An 18,233-nucleotide genomic window follows, 5' to 3' on the forward strand; every position below is an offset into this window, starting at 1 on the left:
TTCAGAAATAAACTGGACCATGTTTTTGTCACTGCAGGATATTTAACTCATAATTTATCATCTGAAACAGTGAATTATGAAGAAGGTCGTTTCCTCTTTGAATATAAGTGTGAATCCTCTGTTAATTACTGCATGTTGCATGCTTTGTTTTAAATCATTCAGTAAATGTGATGAAATGAATAGGTTCATCTTAATATGAGATTTTTCAGTATTCTTTAACCAGGGTTCCCACTTTTCTCAATAACGAATTTTTCTCCCATGTTTTTGGACATAAGGCACAACTACACTTTACAGACAACTGTATTTTTTAACTCTGCATACTTGCAGACTTTATTAGCCCAATTGTCAATGTGCAAATGATTAAAGACTAGAACATTTTCCAGGATGGGTGGGGACCCTGTTTAACATTCTGACATGCTTATCTCCAGTTCCTGGCCTTTATGGGCTATATTATGCAGTTTCAGTGCATTATTTTCAAAGCCAAATCCAGGGATTTAGATAATCCTACAATACAGTTTAATACTGACAATGCTGCATAAATTAAATATATATTAGAATTAATGCCTTAATCTGATATGTCAACAATATAGAACCTCATCACAGAAATTAAGATTTAATGTGAATTTGTCATTTTTTTATGTTCAAGCCATGTCAATATATGGTCATAACCAAATACATGAATTGCCTTACTCTGTCTTCTATTTGTACATGTGATGACATGTGTAAGTGTTGATCCTTAGTCAATGTGTCTGTCAAAAAGAATTAGATACAATCTAATTGCCAGAGCTTTTTGATTTATTTATTGAAAAACACACAACATCTACATAAAAAAGTGTAATACACAGGAGAATTGAATCATTGCCCAACATGGCAGCCATTTCTTAACTGGACACCATGTTTAAATCAGAATTATGACTGAAACTCTTGGAGCTTCAAGGAAAACAACAGTGTTTCAGCTCAGTTTGAGAGGAATGCACTGTATGTTGGTGTTTATGTAAGCAAGCTAAAAGACCAAAGTTTTGGAATGAACTGTCTTCTTGTCATCAGTCATTTTCCTAAATGTTTTCATAATTCAGTTTGTGCAGGGGTATTGAGCCAAACTGTGTGACACATTTTTAGTGTAGCGTTACTTCAAACAAAAATTGCACCCTCTTCAGATTGTTAAAACATACACATTGGTCTAAAAAAAGTGATTATCATTTCATTTTAAGTGCTTATGTTTAGCTTGACTGAATGATTAGCGCTTGAAACATACATTGTAAACACAGTGTTTACATGGTGCTTAATTGAAAATGAAACATAACATTGTGCTTCTGGCACAAAATCAGTGCCACCTGTGTCCCAAATACACAACAAACCTTTCAATTTGCTTTGGCTATTATTCAACAAAAGGGCTGAGACAAAATAACTGTCAACTTCTCAATTTGGGAAGGTGTAGCTTATGTAGCTAGTTCTGCTTACACGAGTACTCATGGTTGACCAATGCAACAATCATTTCTGGAATGTGTCATAGCACCCGACACTGTAACCTAAAAAGGTTAACACAAAGAGTCACAATCTATGACAGCTGTCAGCAGTCAGCTGATTCAGTCTGTAATAATCCTCTCTCTCCTTTCTGTAGAAGAAAGTCATCAACATCGGGGAAAGGCAACATAATCCCAGCATGTACATTCCACATGACCTGAGTATTTGATTTGTGTAGTACAGGACACTGAAATGAGGAAATGAAGGAGCAGTGTGCGTTCTGATTGGTCATTTGGTGATTACATAAACAGCTGATATTTGTGTCGTGTATTAGTGATCAAACTAGGAATGCAGGTCAGGGCTTGGCTTGTGGTCCTGCTGGGTGAATTCTGCACTCAAGCTGGTTTCACACACACATGATGTGCTAAAAATACATTCAAATAAACAGGTAAAAAAAGGCCATGGCCTGTACCCATCTGAACCAGGTCAAAGTGGGCCGAAGACCGTAAGACATTCCAATTGTCTAAATTTATTTTAGCTTGCTGAATGCTGGTTAGATAACATGAATACATTGTGTTTTAGTTGTCCGTTTTGGATTTTTCAAACTGCCAAAACTAAGCAACGTGTTAAAAAACAAAACAAAAGCTATGTCTGTAAGGTATGTTGTCTTGGTACAGAGGTGGTGGAAAGAAGGAGGCTAGGTTAGTGATGAGTGAGGAGAGGCTGTGCCCAAGGTCAGCGACAATGCCCAAACCATCAAATATTGTACGAATTCACTGACGGCGGGTTTAACACTGGGATCAAGCAGAAACTCTTGTGCAGCAGGAAGTTGGTACCATTATCCTTCAAGACATTTGTCATTTCTAGACCTTGGGCACTCCCTGCTGGCTAACGTTAGATTCATTGGAGTGCAATTTTTTTTTTTTAACCATCCCACCTGACTAGTTGCAGTTACTTAGCTGTAGGTGGATTGTCATGAATACCTGAGAACTAGCTGGTGAGAATGACTTGTGCTGAGCCATCTTTCCCCATATCTCCGTCTGGGTTCTGGGTGTCTGCTTTTATGCCGCCGCCACCACTAATGTCGGTGCTCCTGGCTGTGGACGCTGAAAAGGTAGCTAGTGGCATAACTGGAGTCACCTGAGGTCCTGGTGAGCTGCTGTTGCCATGGAGACCAGGACTGACAGAGGAGCAGGTGGAAGGAGAGACGGGGGAGAACAGAGAGGAGCAGAGAAGTTTGACAGGGCAGAAGGCCGAGCCCCTGGGAATAAAGTTCACCTTGTTTTTGTCAGGACAAGAGAAGAGAGGGAAGCCTTTTGATCTGCCAGACCTGAAGACAACAGAAAGTGCACTCAAAAAAAAGCAGTAAACATAAACATACTCCCTAATCATTAGTGTAAATGCAATAAAATCGCTGCAATTCATGTGTAAAACACACACATGGACAAAAGGTGTAGTTTTCCCTGGCTCATGTCCACCATTGTTGTATTATATATTACATATAACCACAGCATGCTGGTTAAGTTAATATGGAATGATTTTTCACTACAACTTGATAAATTACTTCAAACTTTACAGTAAAAAAACATTTGTGTGTTAAACTGCTGGCAGCACACAGCGTGAAAAATAAATTAGGAAAACACTACATTTTAAAGTTGTTGCAATTTAAATAAAGTTGAACAATTAAATAATAATAATAAAAAAACAATAAACTAACCCCCCACCCCCTTCTATTCCCCAGTAACATTGCATACATCTGCAACTGAGTGAAAAAATGTAATATTTTTGAAAACAGTATGGGCGATAGAGTCTGGGAACTTATAATAGAAATTATATTTATATTTTTACTCCCTCCATTACCCTCCCCATAATATAATAATAATAATATTATAAAATTTTGCATAAGAAACGATCCTTGACTACAAGCAGTTTATGCTGAACATCTAAAAACAAAAAATACTCACACCAACTCCTCGAACACTTTGACCCTCTCACATCCCTCAGGAGGTTCCCGTTTGAACATGTAGCTGTTGTTGGGTTTGGGAGAAGTGGCAAACTTGGGGAGGGGGGAGCTACACACACCATCTGAAACACAGGAAAGAAAACTTACTATTGAGCCTCATGAGGTGTAATGTTCCCTTGAGATTGCAGTGGCCAATCAAGAAAACATCTGCAAAGCAATGTGCTCAACAACATACTTAAACATTTAAAAGGTGATGGAACTGGTCGGGTTTATTTACACCTTGCAACTTATTAGTGAATTACCGTGCTTCTGCTACTTGTCCATAGTGATGGAAATAGGATTCCTTTAAATCCTGATTTGCATTAATCATTTGTTTTTTGTTTATTATTACCATGCCAGGGCCTTTTCCATTTAATGTCTGTCTTAGAATTCAGTTTTTCAGACTCATGATGGAAAGCTCAAAAAAACTAAAAGTTGACTTTTTCTACAAAAAACCTTTGTTGTGAAATCTGGCAACATTGCCACTTAGCCACCAACAGCTCCAAGCAACACTGACTCATGTGACATTTCAGTCAACTGCAGCCAGAAAGAAACTTTTTATATCAGATATCCGAGTGAATTTCCACCTGTTCACTGAACCCTACAGCGAAGGCACACCTTTGTCAATGTCCTCCGCAGAACAGGGGCTTCCTTCGGGGGACTGGAGGTGGTCGGAGCTGCAGGGGCGGGGCGATGGGCTTGATTCGCCGCTCGAAGGGGCTTGTGTGTCTGTATCGCGCGTGTCCCCACTGTGGCTGTAGCTATGCGAGGGGAAGGGGGCACGGCGCCCATCTACTACATCCATGGCCTGTGAGGTCAAAATGCAGAGGAGGTAGAGGAGAAGTCATGCATTAATGTGCAAGAATCATAAAATGGCAGACAGAACTCAAAAGGTCGCTTTCACTCTTCAATAAGACTGAACATGCTCTTGAACCACACACAAACACCAGCAATCCTGCTATAAGAATGGCTTCATCTGTGGGCTTTGGTGTTTGTGTGTGTGTCTGCTTAAAGGGCAACTGGAGAAGCAAACTCCACACCAAATGGTAGTACTTGAGAGTGGATGAACGGAGTGATGTGCAGAGTGTTCTGCTTTGGCACAGCTGATTCAAAGCAAGGGAGAGGAAAAGAAAGAAAAGAGGTTTGGTGCACAGCAGGCCGTAAATCTGTAGTGATGTGTAGGTTTGTTTGCGTGTTTAAACTGGGCATGTGTGTGACTTTCCAAGAGTGGAAGTTTGCAGTCCTGCCAAGGTTTACCGCCCCACATCAGACAAGATTTATGAGTCTCCTTTGCCTTCGAGCAATTTTAATACAGAGTGAGAATATACTGTATGGTGCACAGTACTAAAAGTGACGTTACAAGCGTGTGCTTGCATGTGTGTAATGACTTTTAAGCATAGCTTTAAAACATATTTTTAAAGATGGAGAGTTTACCTTGAATGAACCAAAACAAAGCAGAGATTTGCATGATCCAAAATAGATTCTGATGTGTTAAATGTCTACTTTCTGAAAATTGAACTATGACAGTATCCAATAATCAGTAACACAGGCGATTCTGAGTCACGACAGTCCCATAAAAGTACAGTGCGAGTGAATGTAGACCAATTCCAGTTAACAGTACGAGTTGTGCTTGTGTTGTTCTGGCTTTGGGTCATCAAGCAGTTGACAGAAAATAAAGGTTTTAGTTACTTAGTTTAGTTACTTTCAGTTACTCGCTTTACTCCAGTTGTCTACAGATTTAACACCGATGTCTCATTGACACTAACAGTACAGATGAATTAATTATTATTTTTAAGGGGATGTCTGGTACTGACAGTCAGTGTACATTTGTGTGAGATTAACCTATGGTTCTTGGTGAATTGTTTTGCACATTAACAATGTCCTGTGCTTATGCAAATAAAGAAAAATGAACATTCCTTGTCCTCCTTACTAGCAGTTTTGAAGCTCTGACTGTCTTGGCAGCCCTTAAGTGTGCCAAACACTTAGTTAATACAAATATGGGCAAAGCAGTGGGGCAAGTGGAGTTGAGGTATAATTTTAAAAAAAGGTAAAAAAAAAAAAAAAAATCAATTAAAATCAATTCTGGAGCCAGCCACAAAAGGCCATGGTAGAAACTGCTGTTTTTGACACTTTCGTATTAGCTTCATTCCGCAGCTCCAGAGGTTGCTGTTAAGGAGTCATTTTTTGACAACGCCAGGAACAAAACCAAAAGCCAAAATGTGCAAAGGCCTAAATCACATTTTTCTATTTTTTGTTTTCTTTATAAATTATAGTGTTAACTTGAGCAAACAATAGAGGTCTGCAGTTCAACAAGCCAATGCTTCACCCACTGTATGTGTGCACAACACATACCTGTATCCCCTGCTCCCAGTCCTCTCTGATAAACACATTCTCCAGCTCATGGCTGATGCCCTCCACACTGCTTGGCACTCTGCATATAAGGGATTTTGTCATAGGGATCATCATCAAGGTTGATGAAGTTCCCTTGTACTGGAATGACAGACAAAATGCAAAAATAAATACAAATTATTATGTACAGTACCTGCACAACATGACACTTGATAGGTTTTTGAATCTTGCAATCAAGAAATGCTATCTGATTTAGCACTATTGTCAACATAGCTTCATTGTGTGGAGCAATTCAGTTTAAAAACATTTTACTGAAGTTGGGAAGCTGGGCATACAGCCAACAATATTGTGGTTTATGTAAATTTCCCTGCAGTGGTTCATGGGTTCCATGGTTGGCATCTGTTAATGAATGAACTGCAAACAAGGGGCATGCCCAGACACATTTCCCCTCTCTCTTCAGTCTACCTTTAATTTTTGACTTTACTGGCCCCACAGGAGACTCATTAACTACATCTCAGTTAAATTCAATCTAGGATACGTCATCACATTCCAAACAACATGATTAAATAAGGCCAGTGTACAAAACTAAACAGATGCACAGACACCAAGTAGAAAGTAACCTCGCTTTATCCTTCTATATTGTTATCTTAATAGCACAGTCTGTTTCATGTGTTTTTCAGCTTTACTGCTAAGTTACATTGTCACATCTTCTGGCAGGGCAAAATCTTGCTTTACCTTACTCAGGATAGTTAATATTTCCACCAGAAAAAAGGGCATGCCAGTGACTCAGATAGGCATAGCATGAATGACAACAAGAGTAGCTCACCTGAGGCTGGCATGCAGCACCTTGCTGTGCCTGCTGTGTCAGCTGCAGTGAGTTCTGCTCCCTGTCTTTGCTCTGCCGGCTGTTCTGTTTGCTGCGCTGCAGCTGCAGTCTCAGTTTAGCAATCTGCTGAAAAAGTAAGATTACTTCAGGTCTCGGTCAATGTAAATTCCACAATCATTTAGAAATGACAGGCTAGAAGCCGTTTGGCTGACAATTTGAATTGAATTTCCTTTTGCAGAAAATTACTGCATGACCACTGTCTGTGGATGAGATTAAAAAAAATGAAAGTACCGTCCTTTTTTTATTTGCTGGCAACATTAACATAGGTAATATAGTTTATTACAGCTCTACACACAACATGTAAGAAAAGACGTGTATGGTACGCACAATCAGTCTTGTCTGTCTGTCCGATGATGCAACAAGTTAGGTCAATGGGTGTTTCTACACTTGGCCCGGTATCAGCCTAACAGGATACCCTGTGTAAGGTGTGGTCTCCAATGCTGATTTTGAAATCCTGGCAACACAGTCAACAAAGAGACTTGCTCTTTTCATAGATGTCCTCCCACACATGTAATCGCAGAAGTAAAGAGAGCTAGAGTGCAGTTCAGTGAGTGACTGCAGCATTCAGTAATGACAAGTACAGGCAATCCTGTTGTAATCTAAGTAGATGGGAGAAAAAAAGAGGTGTCCTGGCTGTCCTATGCTATTGGGTGTGTGGACCAAAAGGGTTTGTCTGTAGAAAGCTGACCACCATTTTTTTCCTAGCAGGCCTTGTTATAGGGCAGACCTAGGTAAAATACAGCCCACATTTTTAAGCAGCTCAGACTAGTTTGGCCCACAAAGGAAAGCAGAATGACCACCCAAAAATCAATAAAAAGTCTTTTGAGTGACTTTCAGACACTTGGGCTTTGGTTCTCAGTTTTGCACTAATAATTTTAGTTTTTTGTATTTCAGTGTCCCGTCTGCACTCTGTGGTGTGCATGTGAAAAGATACTTCTCCAGACAAGATGACAATATAACAAAAGTATGATAACAAAGAAACAAACCTCACTAGTATCAGTAGTAGAAAAGTTACAGTAATTTTTTTATTTTAAAGTGATGGAGGGAAAAAAGAAAACTCTGTGGCTCTAAGTAAACTGATGTGGCCCTTGCAAAAAATGCAATTATCAATCATACTGTGTGCATTTAAACTAATGGACACCCACAGCAGAGCAATGTGTTTCATGTCAGTGGTGTTTTTTGTCTTCTTTTATCTATAACCACTTTAATCCTCTTTGCTATAAAAGCCTGAGCAGTAAAATGAAATGCTTTTTCTAAATAAATGCAAAAACTGGTCAATAAGATGAAAACTGGTCAATAAGATGAACATTACAGTACTGTTATATATATTAGTGCAAACATGCTAAAGGGCCTATTCTCCAGGCTTTTAATCAGCACAGACAAGTTCAAAACAGGCCTGTGTTGTTTTGAACGTGTCTGCCCTGATTAAAAGCTAAAATAGATGATAGAAATAAATGTGATCTTTTTTTGGAACCTGGAATCTTGTAATAAAAACATGTGCACTGTACTGGAACATGTGCAGCCTGAAGAAGGAACAATGCATTACACCCTTGACAGGGGCTCCTGCACTGTCTCTCAAAAACAACAGGCCATAATAAGATGCAAAGGACACTGCTGAGTGAGAGACAGAGGGGAATCGAAGGTTAAATTTAGACTGTGGTCTGGAGAACTGGAGGCCTCTCTGTGGTCAGCTGGACGGCCACCAAGCACGGAAGATAGACAGGAGTGGAAACCAAACTTAAGGAGCATAACATGTAGGCTGACCTCAGACCCTGACAAATAAAACACACTTTCAATAAGTGGAATGAATATCAAAATTAACAAAAAACCTTCTATAAAACATATCTGGCCAAGCTTTGTGTCAAGACATATCTCTGAAACTGCTATGCTGTGATCATCGACTCTAAGGGGTTGTTGTGAGTGGTAGCTAAAAACAGGGTGAACCAAGGTTAAGACAAGATAAATAGGTACCTCTTTGAGGTGGTCTGCGCTGCCCCAGGAAGCTGACCGCTGGTGAGGACTTCCCACTTCTGCTCCATCGTCAACCCAGAGGCCTGGAGTCTGAAACACAGAAATGTACATGCTGACACACAAGCACACACTACACACTAATAATAATAATAACTAATTATTATTTTGCTAGCTAAGTATCATGTACTGTATAAGGGGTAACCCTTATACAGTACATGATACTTACAGTACATGATAACCCAGAGTTTAGAGTTGTTCAATATTTGCTTTGGTTGTTTTGTTAGAAATATACAGCATCAATTGTACACAAATACAAGCGTAACTCCGTCTGAGATCAGACAATCCCGAATTTCCCTGAGGGACCTTCTCAAAGGGATTAATAAAGTATATTCTATTCTATTCTATCTGATCCAACACTCTGTTTTATTAATTATATCCATATTGGATTTATTGTAGCAGTGTCAGTATGAATACACAGTATTCAAGTTGTATTATATATGACTACCAGTTTTGACTTGATTTTTGCCTAGAATGTTTATTATTGTTTAGAATTGTATTGTATTTTATTACTTGCTATTTTACCTTATTTTTTACATTTCTAACATGTTGTTTCTGCGCATGAATGGAGCACCTGGAATGTAAGCAAATTCCCCCTGGGAAGTATTTCTGATTCTGCACTCAGACATGAATGGCTGTAAATCTAAACAACAGCTTGCACAGGAGATGTGGGAGGCTCAAAGCTTTCACAAAGAATTAGTCTAACATGATTGTTATAGACAATTACTGGCTAATGTGACTCCTGATACACTCATTTTGATTCAGGGTGACTAAATAAAAAGTAAAATGTTTAAATAGGCAGTTGAGAAAGATTGTGGGTGAAAGAAATAATGAGCATGTGTGTTCAAAACAAACACTGAAAATCTGGAATCAATAAGAAATGAGGAAACCGTCATGAGACACCATCTCAGAGGAAAGAATAGAAGAAAAGAAACAAGAAAAACAAGTCATTCCATGTTTGATTATTAAGAGCGGGGTAAAAGATATACATTTGTGGCAGGTGCTAAACTGCAGACTTCAACAGTTCCAAAATCCACTGGAAAGCAACCAAATTATCTATGGAGGCATCTCTAACATTTACAAGGACCACCTGGGAGCTTCCCCCTTTCACCATCAGCATAGTCCAGAAATTCTTCTTTTTCTACTTTCAGCACCGATTTATACAGTACAATGGGGGGCTTATACAAGATCAATGAGTCCACAGAGAAATTCTGACTTGTTGGTACACCAGTAAAAAAAACATCTCGTATACAAAGCTCTGCCTACCATGGGGCATAGAGGCAGTTCTGTGTCACTGAGCATGTCTCTGCTGCAGAAACAAGGAAACGGTTAAGCTATGTAAATTAATGCAAAAACAGAAACAGACTGAGGATGTTTCATAGGGTTGTCTGAAACCACATACTTCCTCTTGATTATGCATATCAACAGTGCCTCTGGTCCCCAAACATCTATGGTCAGCACAGTAGTGCCAAGCATCTTAAATGTCAGCATCTTCACACTGCCTTATGTCTGACCTCACACAAACAGAAAAACCTCTATGGCTTTCCAACTAATGTACAAGCCCTGCCCTATGATATGGAATACCACGCAGTTGATGAGGATCACCCGTGAAGCCGTTTGCACTGACTTGCTGGCACTCATATACCCAGAAAAGGACAGCAAATTAAATGGGTGTTTGTGCTCTCATAAAGGGACCACTGTGCTTTGCTACACTGAACATCAGATGTGTAGCTAGCCTTTAGCATTAACATTTTGTGCATGGGCTATGGACTTGCTTGTGCTGTTTGATGCCTCTGCCAAACATTAAGGGACTTGATGCTGCTGTGTAACTCATTCATACAGAACGCGAAAAAGGGCAGACAGGCAGCTTTATGGTGTACAGGCACTGAGGAAAAATGAAGTTCTCACAGATGTTTTGTGACGTCATGAAAGCATGCAAGTTGCTGGTTCTGTTCCTGAGGTATGAAAAGTTTCATTTAGCTGCACAGGTTTATGTTGTTTGTGAAAGAAACATTTTACAACAATGGGCTAGATATTCAAATCAAATTAATTTTGCATAGTAAGGAACCTTCAGTATAAAAGTATCTTTTCAGTATAAAAGAAGTACAAAAATCAGATTGTGGGTTATTTGAGGTTAATCCCACAGGCAATAATTAGAAACCTACCTCCTACCTACCACCCTAGCCATCATTTCTTCTTTAAGAATTTGAATAATGATCCAAATTCTCACCCTATTTTCTACGGTTAAAGACTGTTAAAAATACAACAGGCTATCCATTTTTATTGACTCTGTTCAACCTCAAACTAACGGTGTGTTAACAAGAACTCCCACCTTTATTTACTTCCGGGCCCCTTTTATCAGGCTCTCTCTGAACCTGTAGCCTGATTTGTGTGCTTTGTAGGCCAGCTTGTGGGCCAGGTGTTGTGCCTGATAATGTAATGCTGCATAGATACAACTCTGCAACTGCAGCCTGCAGCTCATTTCCTATTGTGAATCCCACCCAAAGGGTTACATGCAGGCAACATCCTCAAGAATCCAGCTCTGTTCCAAAGCAGGAAACAATGACTGGGCTTCAATAGAATTGCAGTGGAATTTGTGCTGGTTTGTTTAGACTGCATGCCGTGACATGCATGCCACTGCAATCATTTTGTGGGTTTTAGAGGTGAGGAGCTGGACTCCTGTTTGCATGTCTGAGACTTACTGAGCATTGCAGAAAATGGATCATATCTGAGGGTATTTTGTGCATTTATTTATTTAAGACATATGTTATACATGTTTGGGGAATTTTTCAAAGCCACAGATCATTACGAGGCAAAAGTTGAATTACACCGAATGAAAAGAAACATACTAGGTGGTCTGATTACAGTCTGTGTAAAAATGGACATGGTTCTTTACAGTCTGTGCATGATACATGTACATAAAGATGATTATGTTCCCTAGTTCAATGTCTCTTGGTGGTTACAGTGGGCTAGTGCAGTGGAGGAAGTTTTGGGGGGGGGGGTAGTAAAAGGTAGATTAAGTGTTAAGTGACAAATACTATCATATTTTACTACTGAACTGTAATACACAGTGCATTCAAGAACCATCAATGTCAGAGTCGAGCCATTCTGCCTGCAATTATAGTATCAAGCATGCATTTCAAACATATAAGCAGGTGTTGTGGTTCTGGGAGGGTAAAACTGTACAACAGCGGCAGCCCTGATAAGGCAAAATTTGGATGTCTCAATACATATGTCTGCTACTACTACAGCACACCTATTGAAAATGTAATTAGACATGTTGTACTTTTTTTTATATTTGAGGCATTTAATGATGTCATAAAACTGCTAGTTTGTCTTCCTTCTTGTCTGTCTGATACACATATACATATATGTATGTATATGTACATATATATGTACATATACAGACTGCTGATTAGTAATGTCCCCCATGTAGGTGCAGAATGTACACATGTCAGAGGTCAGCTAGACATTAGCTATATCCTTTGTGTCATGTTCACTTAACTAAAAAAAAGACAGCAACACTAACTGTTTGATCAGCCTTGTCTTTGTGCTGGTTCTCCGAGGACGGCTTGGTGTGTCAGGGCCCTAATCTTCATACAGACATTTTCTGTGTTCTGTAACCACAGGGCCTAGGGCACGCAGACCTATCCCAGAACAGTGATTAGCATATGTATGGGCCCTCTGCTCCTCAACTCCCACACAAAAGGCAGGCAGGCTGTGCAGCCACGAGGGCCAGGTGGTAAGCAGTGGGATTTCTCCTCGCCTCAGCTATAGCCTGGGGACAGGTGCAAACAACTTCACCTCCATGCAGGGCTACATTACAGCCTAAAGGAGAAGCCGTCTTGAACTTGTGCAGTGCACAACAAAAGAGGCCTGGGACCTTTTGTCTGCTGCTCCTTTCTGTTGTTTCTGTTGTTGTCTGGGCCATAACTTGTTAACTGGAAGTGGTCACTGAGTATCACTGGGGAGATTTTGTCAAGGATCGTCAAGTGTGTCCAACTCTGCCACATTATTATGACATAGGGCAAGAGTTTTCCATCTTGAATTTCCATAGACTTAACAGAAAAGTGTCTAAACTGGATCAGATTGTTAGAAATAATAATGACTGGAAAACATGAAATGCACATCACTAAGACAGGCCAACATCACAATATGCTGGAGTCTATAATACAGCTGCATTAACATTTTTCAAACCCTGATAATTACTGAATTGATTGTCTAGTCTTTCCAGAGCTGCACAGGAACCCTGTAATTAGAGGTGTTTACTTTGCACAAAGCCACTTCAAGAAATCCTGCAGGGCCCTCTCACCACTTCCTCAGCCTACAAACAAAGAAATGCAAGGATGAGGAGGGGTTAAAAGGATGAAGCCCATGTAAATGAGGCTCGGCGGTGCACATTCAGACACATGAAAGGCTTCTGTTTGTAAAAAGGAGAGCAGCCCTTGTCATGATCATACATATTCAATATTCTTTCATAACACAAACCCAACACAAAACCCTCAGCTGCCAAAAAGCTTTTATACAACTGAAACTGCATTTAACCCTCATCTAGTCACATGGCGAGATTAGTGGGTGATCATGTGTGGGCTGCTCTCCAAGAACACTGTAGTCATGCTTAGTGCAAAATCCACACATATACCTTATGAAGTGTCATATGTATCAAAATGTGGTTGTAAGACTATTTAAACAATCATTTAACAGGCCTGTATTGGCAGCAGTCTCCACCACCAGCCACCAGAAAAATATAACCAAATCTTTAGCCAGTCTCTATGACAAAAAAATACTGCCATCTCTTCCTGCCATCTCTTTACTTTGATTATTATCACTTGTCACTTTCACCAGCCACATTACCCGAAGAGTGGTGTAATATGGCTGATATTATGATGTTTATTCAAACTTTACTGTAAACCATATGGCCTCTGCTCCTCCCATTAATTACTACAAAGTGATTATGCAACGTGATGACCTCTTAATCATTGTCATCAGAATAAGATATGAAGCATCTCATCCCAAAATTAATCTGACAACAAGTAGACAACAGATGTGGCTTTTGTTCTGCAATGTAATGCTTCTTTTGTTTGTATTCTAGGGGGTCATCTGCATGCTACCAGAGTAGCTAAAATTGTTGAACCAGCCATTTTCCTCTTCTATAACGTCTGGGGTCTACCTTCAAAAGCCAGTCAACCCCCGTTTTTCTGCAAGTTTATTGTTTTTTTACAAAACGTACTTACTTTCAATTACATAAAGAATGTAAATGAAAGTAAACAATCCAGGTACTCGAAAATCTACTGCACTTTGCTATACTTGTCAAACAAGTCTAAGTACAGATGAGGTGCTGTCAAGATGGTGAAGGCCTGAGCTTCCAAATTATTTTTTCAAAATGCAAAAAAACATGTAATTAAAACTGTCCAGAAAGTTGTGGACTACAACACCCAGAGTGCATTTAGGCAGAATCTCCCTAAGTTTGTGAAGTGCATGCTAACTTCAGTTGAAAAACTTAGGGCTACAGTGCTAAGAAAAGCAAGATACAGGTGACCAATACTGGCCTACAAGATAAGATTTCCTGAATTGTACACACCTGTGTAGCTTTGTCTTTCATACAGGAAGGGTATGGTCCATGGGAGTCGCGAGGCCACTGGCCAGTAAGGTATGGCCCTGTGATGGCATCCAACGAAGAAGCTCGCCGGATGGCACTGGAACTACGCACCTGTAATTTGGACCTTTCGCCTGTGAATTGAGAAAGAATAAATGAAACAGTATTTCTTCGTTTAGGTATCTTGTACAACAAACTGTACATAATATAAGAAGATAAACTGTTTCGTCATATGTGAGGTTATGAGAACAATCTGCTGTGAGATGGAGCAGTTACGCACACACACCACCCACATAAGGACACACAAACAACCACACCACAATGCACATCAATACTACCTGCATCCACATTCCAAGCTAAACATGTACGGTAAACAGAAATGCTACAAATCAGAAAAATTACCGTACACTTTGTATGATTACGAAATGTCAATTCTTAACAAATCAAATGCAGATAAAGGGATAACATAACAGAGCAGGAAACATTTACTATGCCTTGACTGAGCAGTCTTTATAACATGAACTATCACAACACACAGACTATCAGCATGAGGCACCCCTCTCCTGGTAGAACTACACAGCCATTCACTGTTGTTCTTTGTTCACAGTATACACAGGCCTACCCACCCAAAGGTATTGCCTAAGTAAGCTTACTGGGCTACAGTAAAATTCCCTGAAGCATTGTAGACAAAGGAAGCAGGCTAAATTTCCATCAATATTGATATAGGCCAAGCCACTGCTCTCTGAACTGGGATTGTGGTTATTTTCCATCTCTCCCCATTTACCAGACTAGAATAATCTCCTGATGAGAAAAACGAAACAGTGTGAAAGAAGCCAATACATCAAAGCTGTGATTTCAGGGGTAAAGTGAATGAGTGCATATGATATAAAAAGAACATGTTCAGGTTAAAGTTGAAATAAGGACCTTTCCTTTGCATGACATTCCACAGGGTATTTGGGAAAAAGCCTGTACATATCCAAGCATTAATAAGTGGCTCATTATCTGTATCGCAGGAAGAAAACCTAACAAACATGCAACAAGGCTGCATGACACTGGTTTTAAAGTAAAAACCCCAAAAATTGACATGATCTAAAGATCACAGAAGGAAATCTATGCAGCTTCAGTATCTTTAAAGGAGAGTAAAATTTAGGAGAAATTATGTCCATGCTAAAAAAATTAAATTAAATAAAAAAATGTATTCTAGATATTATGAGAAGATTTATTGTTTTTTTTTTTAATTTAAAATTTTAAATAAAATAACTCCTCATTGATATAATCACTTATACTACGCACCGTATTAAAAAGTCCTAATGCAACTGCAAGTACTATTAAATGCTTGCCAAAAGTAAGTTAATATAGTACATTATACCTCATTAACAATGCACCCTACACAAAATGCATGGTGAACTACATGCTCACAGAAGACTAACTTCACACTAAAGGTTGAACATCCACATGCTTCAAAATGTTACGTGTAATCAGAAAACATGGCACAGTTCCATCAGAGTCAACTGATGTAGACACCACATTCATTTTCACATTTGGTCCTACTCTGCAGTTTGAGTGGTTTGACAATGAAGCACGGCCGTTTCAGCACAGCTGGCACTTTGACAGAGAGTGGGACTTTCATTGTTGGGACAGTGTGGTAAGAGGATGATGTCATTCTGGTGAACCTAAAAGGTCATGATGTGGAATATAATACCCTTGACTCTGTTCTTCATCATTGCTGGGCTAAGATCTTCACTGTAAATGACATTTTCTGACACTTGGCAAGCATTATCTTATGTCTAGCTTGGCTGCTGCAAAAGACGAAATGTGCTTCCTAAAAATATATTCAACTTTGCAATTTTTGACCCAACCTTGATCAAATTCGTCAAAATTTCGTCAAATTCGTCATTTGACTGTGGAAGTCTGCACCGCTACCACTTACATTAGACACTGGTGTGGGTTATAGGTCATCTCTATCAGGGGACTAAGTTATGCGTGCCACGCCACTGGGTTTGGAAATCTACACCAAACAATACAAACATGGGTGAAACTCATCGTGCCTGCCTGGTAAATGTGCCCATTCAGTTGTTATGGAAGACTTCGTTTCCTGTCTTGCATGGTACACTGGTTAGGGTTGGAGGTCATCTCGTTCAAAGAACTGAGGAATGTGAAGCACGTCACAAACATTAAATTCCACACACAGACACACAGCTCCACAATACCCACCACATTGAACTGAGACATGAGGGCAACCATTTGGTTAAAGGTAAGAGGTCCAGCTGAGGCAAAATACTCAGGAAAAAGTATGTATTTACACACTTGTTATTTTGAATTGTGTTTCAAACTTTTCCCAGACAGTGTGTGCTTAGTAGAGAAAACAAGCAGTCCTGTGAAAGGATGAGACTGCTGGAAAAATGTCACCAGTGGCAATATTTGGCAGGACAAGCAGTCACACAGATAAGATTTATGGAACCTGTGGGAGATGCTGCTTTAGATCTGCCTACACTGTGTCCATATTACTTCTGAGGACTAGCTGATCAGCAACATAAGGGTCCGGCTGGTACCCATGGTGAGATTTCACATATGTTCTGAATGTGTACAGTGAGGTCAGAACAGGCAACACCTGACCATTCCCTCAGAGCTGCCTCTGACTGAGAATGACGTGGCCTTGATTACGACTTAAAGCATGTCTTTCTGCTAGCTCTTTCCCACCAAGTCAACATGAAATAATGAGCTGTGGGTGTGGATGACAGGTTAAATGCATCAACATTGTTACGAGCTTACTACATACAATGCCTTAACCCATTTCAACACAATTGCAATATTCATTTAATTGCATAACTAGACTGATAAGTTGTCATAAGACAAAAGCACGTGGTGACATGGAATATTTGCGGTAAAACGGTTTAAAATATGCTTTTCTTTACCTCTGGAAACTGGAGAGTCTGGGGGACAGGACGAATCCTTATTGTCGGGGGAAAGTCTTTGCCTTGCATTTGTGTTTCCTGAAGTGAACGTCGGGCTGGAGGGAGGACTTGAACCCCAGCTGTTCGTGGTTCCTCCACACAGGGTCTGCGGCCGCGTCGGGCTGCTCTGACCTGCGCGCAGGAGCTGGTAGGGCACGGTGGCACGGATGGGGTGCAAGCGGCAGCCACCGCTACTGCTGTTGTTGAAGGAGCCGGGGGAGCCCGCATTGCTGCGTCTCACCCTCGGCTGCTGGAGCGAGTTGCTGGGGGCTGACATCCTCCTGAAAGTGCCTGTTCTTCTTCTTATCGCAGTAAAAACACGCACTGCCAAAGTTGCTGCTGTTTCTCTGGAGGAGGAGATGGTGAGGGAGGAAGGGGGGCGGTAAGATAAACATTAGCTCGTTAGCAAAAAAAACGTTAGCTTCCCTTTTTTACAAAAAATTCAACTCGAGGGGCAAAGGCTCAAATACGGATTATTTAGTGGTAAACTTACCTGTATGACACTAACACGTGCCTCAGTGAACTGCGACCATAGCATGAGTCACTTTAAAAGTTGTTTTTAATACTTCTCTAAACGTTTAATTGGTGTTTTTCCAGCTTCTGCCTTCTACATCCTGTCCACTGACTCTAAATGACAGTTGTTACGGCCAGACTACTGGCTGATGCCCGTGGGCGGGCTACGCGTCTCACTTCCGGCCTTCTGATTGGACAGTAGAGGTGTACAGTTTCGTCCCCTGATTGGTAGAAGTTTGCATGGACCGCAATTTCAGCCAATCGTGTCAACGACAGATTATCAGTATGTGTAAAGTTGGGTGTTATTTTGGGTAAAAAAACACAGGCTGCAAGTTTCCTCGGCTCTGCGCATACCGAAGGAAAAATTAAGAACACGGAAAAGTTCCAAAAGTCTTCACAGGCTTTAAACGCGATCGTCCTGAGCAGATGGTCCACTTTCCT

At 40.2% G+C, this 18,233-nt stretch overlaps 1 protein-coding gene across 2 annotated transcripts; it reads right to left on the bottom strand.

Moving 5' to 3' along the window:
• Positions 1 to 774: 774 nt before the first annotated feature.
• Positions 775 to 17,911, bottom strand: glcci1b (glucocorticoid induced 1b). Of its 2 annotated transcripts, none has more exons than XM_028426021.1 (9): positions 17,773 to 17,911; positions 17,241 to 17,626; positions 14,311 to 14,459; positions 8,673 to 8,762; positions 6,642 to 6,764; positions 5,819 to 5,956; positions 4,085 to 4,274; positions 3,429 to 3,549; positions 775 to 2,794 (listed from the first exon to the last, which is right to left on the bottom strand). In XM_028426021.1, exons 2-9 carry the CDS (start codon positions 17,554 to 17,556, stop codon positions 2,455 to 2,457), a joined length of 1,467 nt encoding a protein of 488 aa, XP_028281822.1. In that variant the 5' UTR covers positions 17,557 to 17,626; positions 17,773 to 17,911; the 3' UTR covers positions 775 to 2,454. The 2 variants fall into 2 exon arrangements, with proteins under 2 accessions (XP_028281822.1, XP_028281820.1); XM_028426019.1 differs by having other exon boundaries at positions 6,642 to 6,767.
• Between the last annotated feature and the right edge of the window lie 322 nt (positions 17,912 to 18,233).

Source organism: Parambassis ranga, chromosome 16 (assembly GCF_900634625.1).
Source record: "Parambassis ranga chromosome 16, fParRan2.1, whole genome shotgun sequence".
Taxonomy (NCBI): Eukaryota; Metazoa; Chordata; class Actinopteri; family Ambassidae; genus Parambassis; species Parambassis ranga.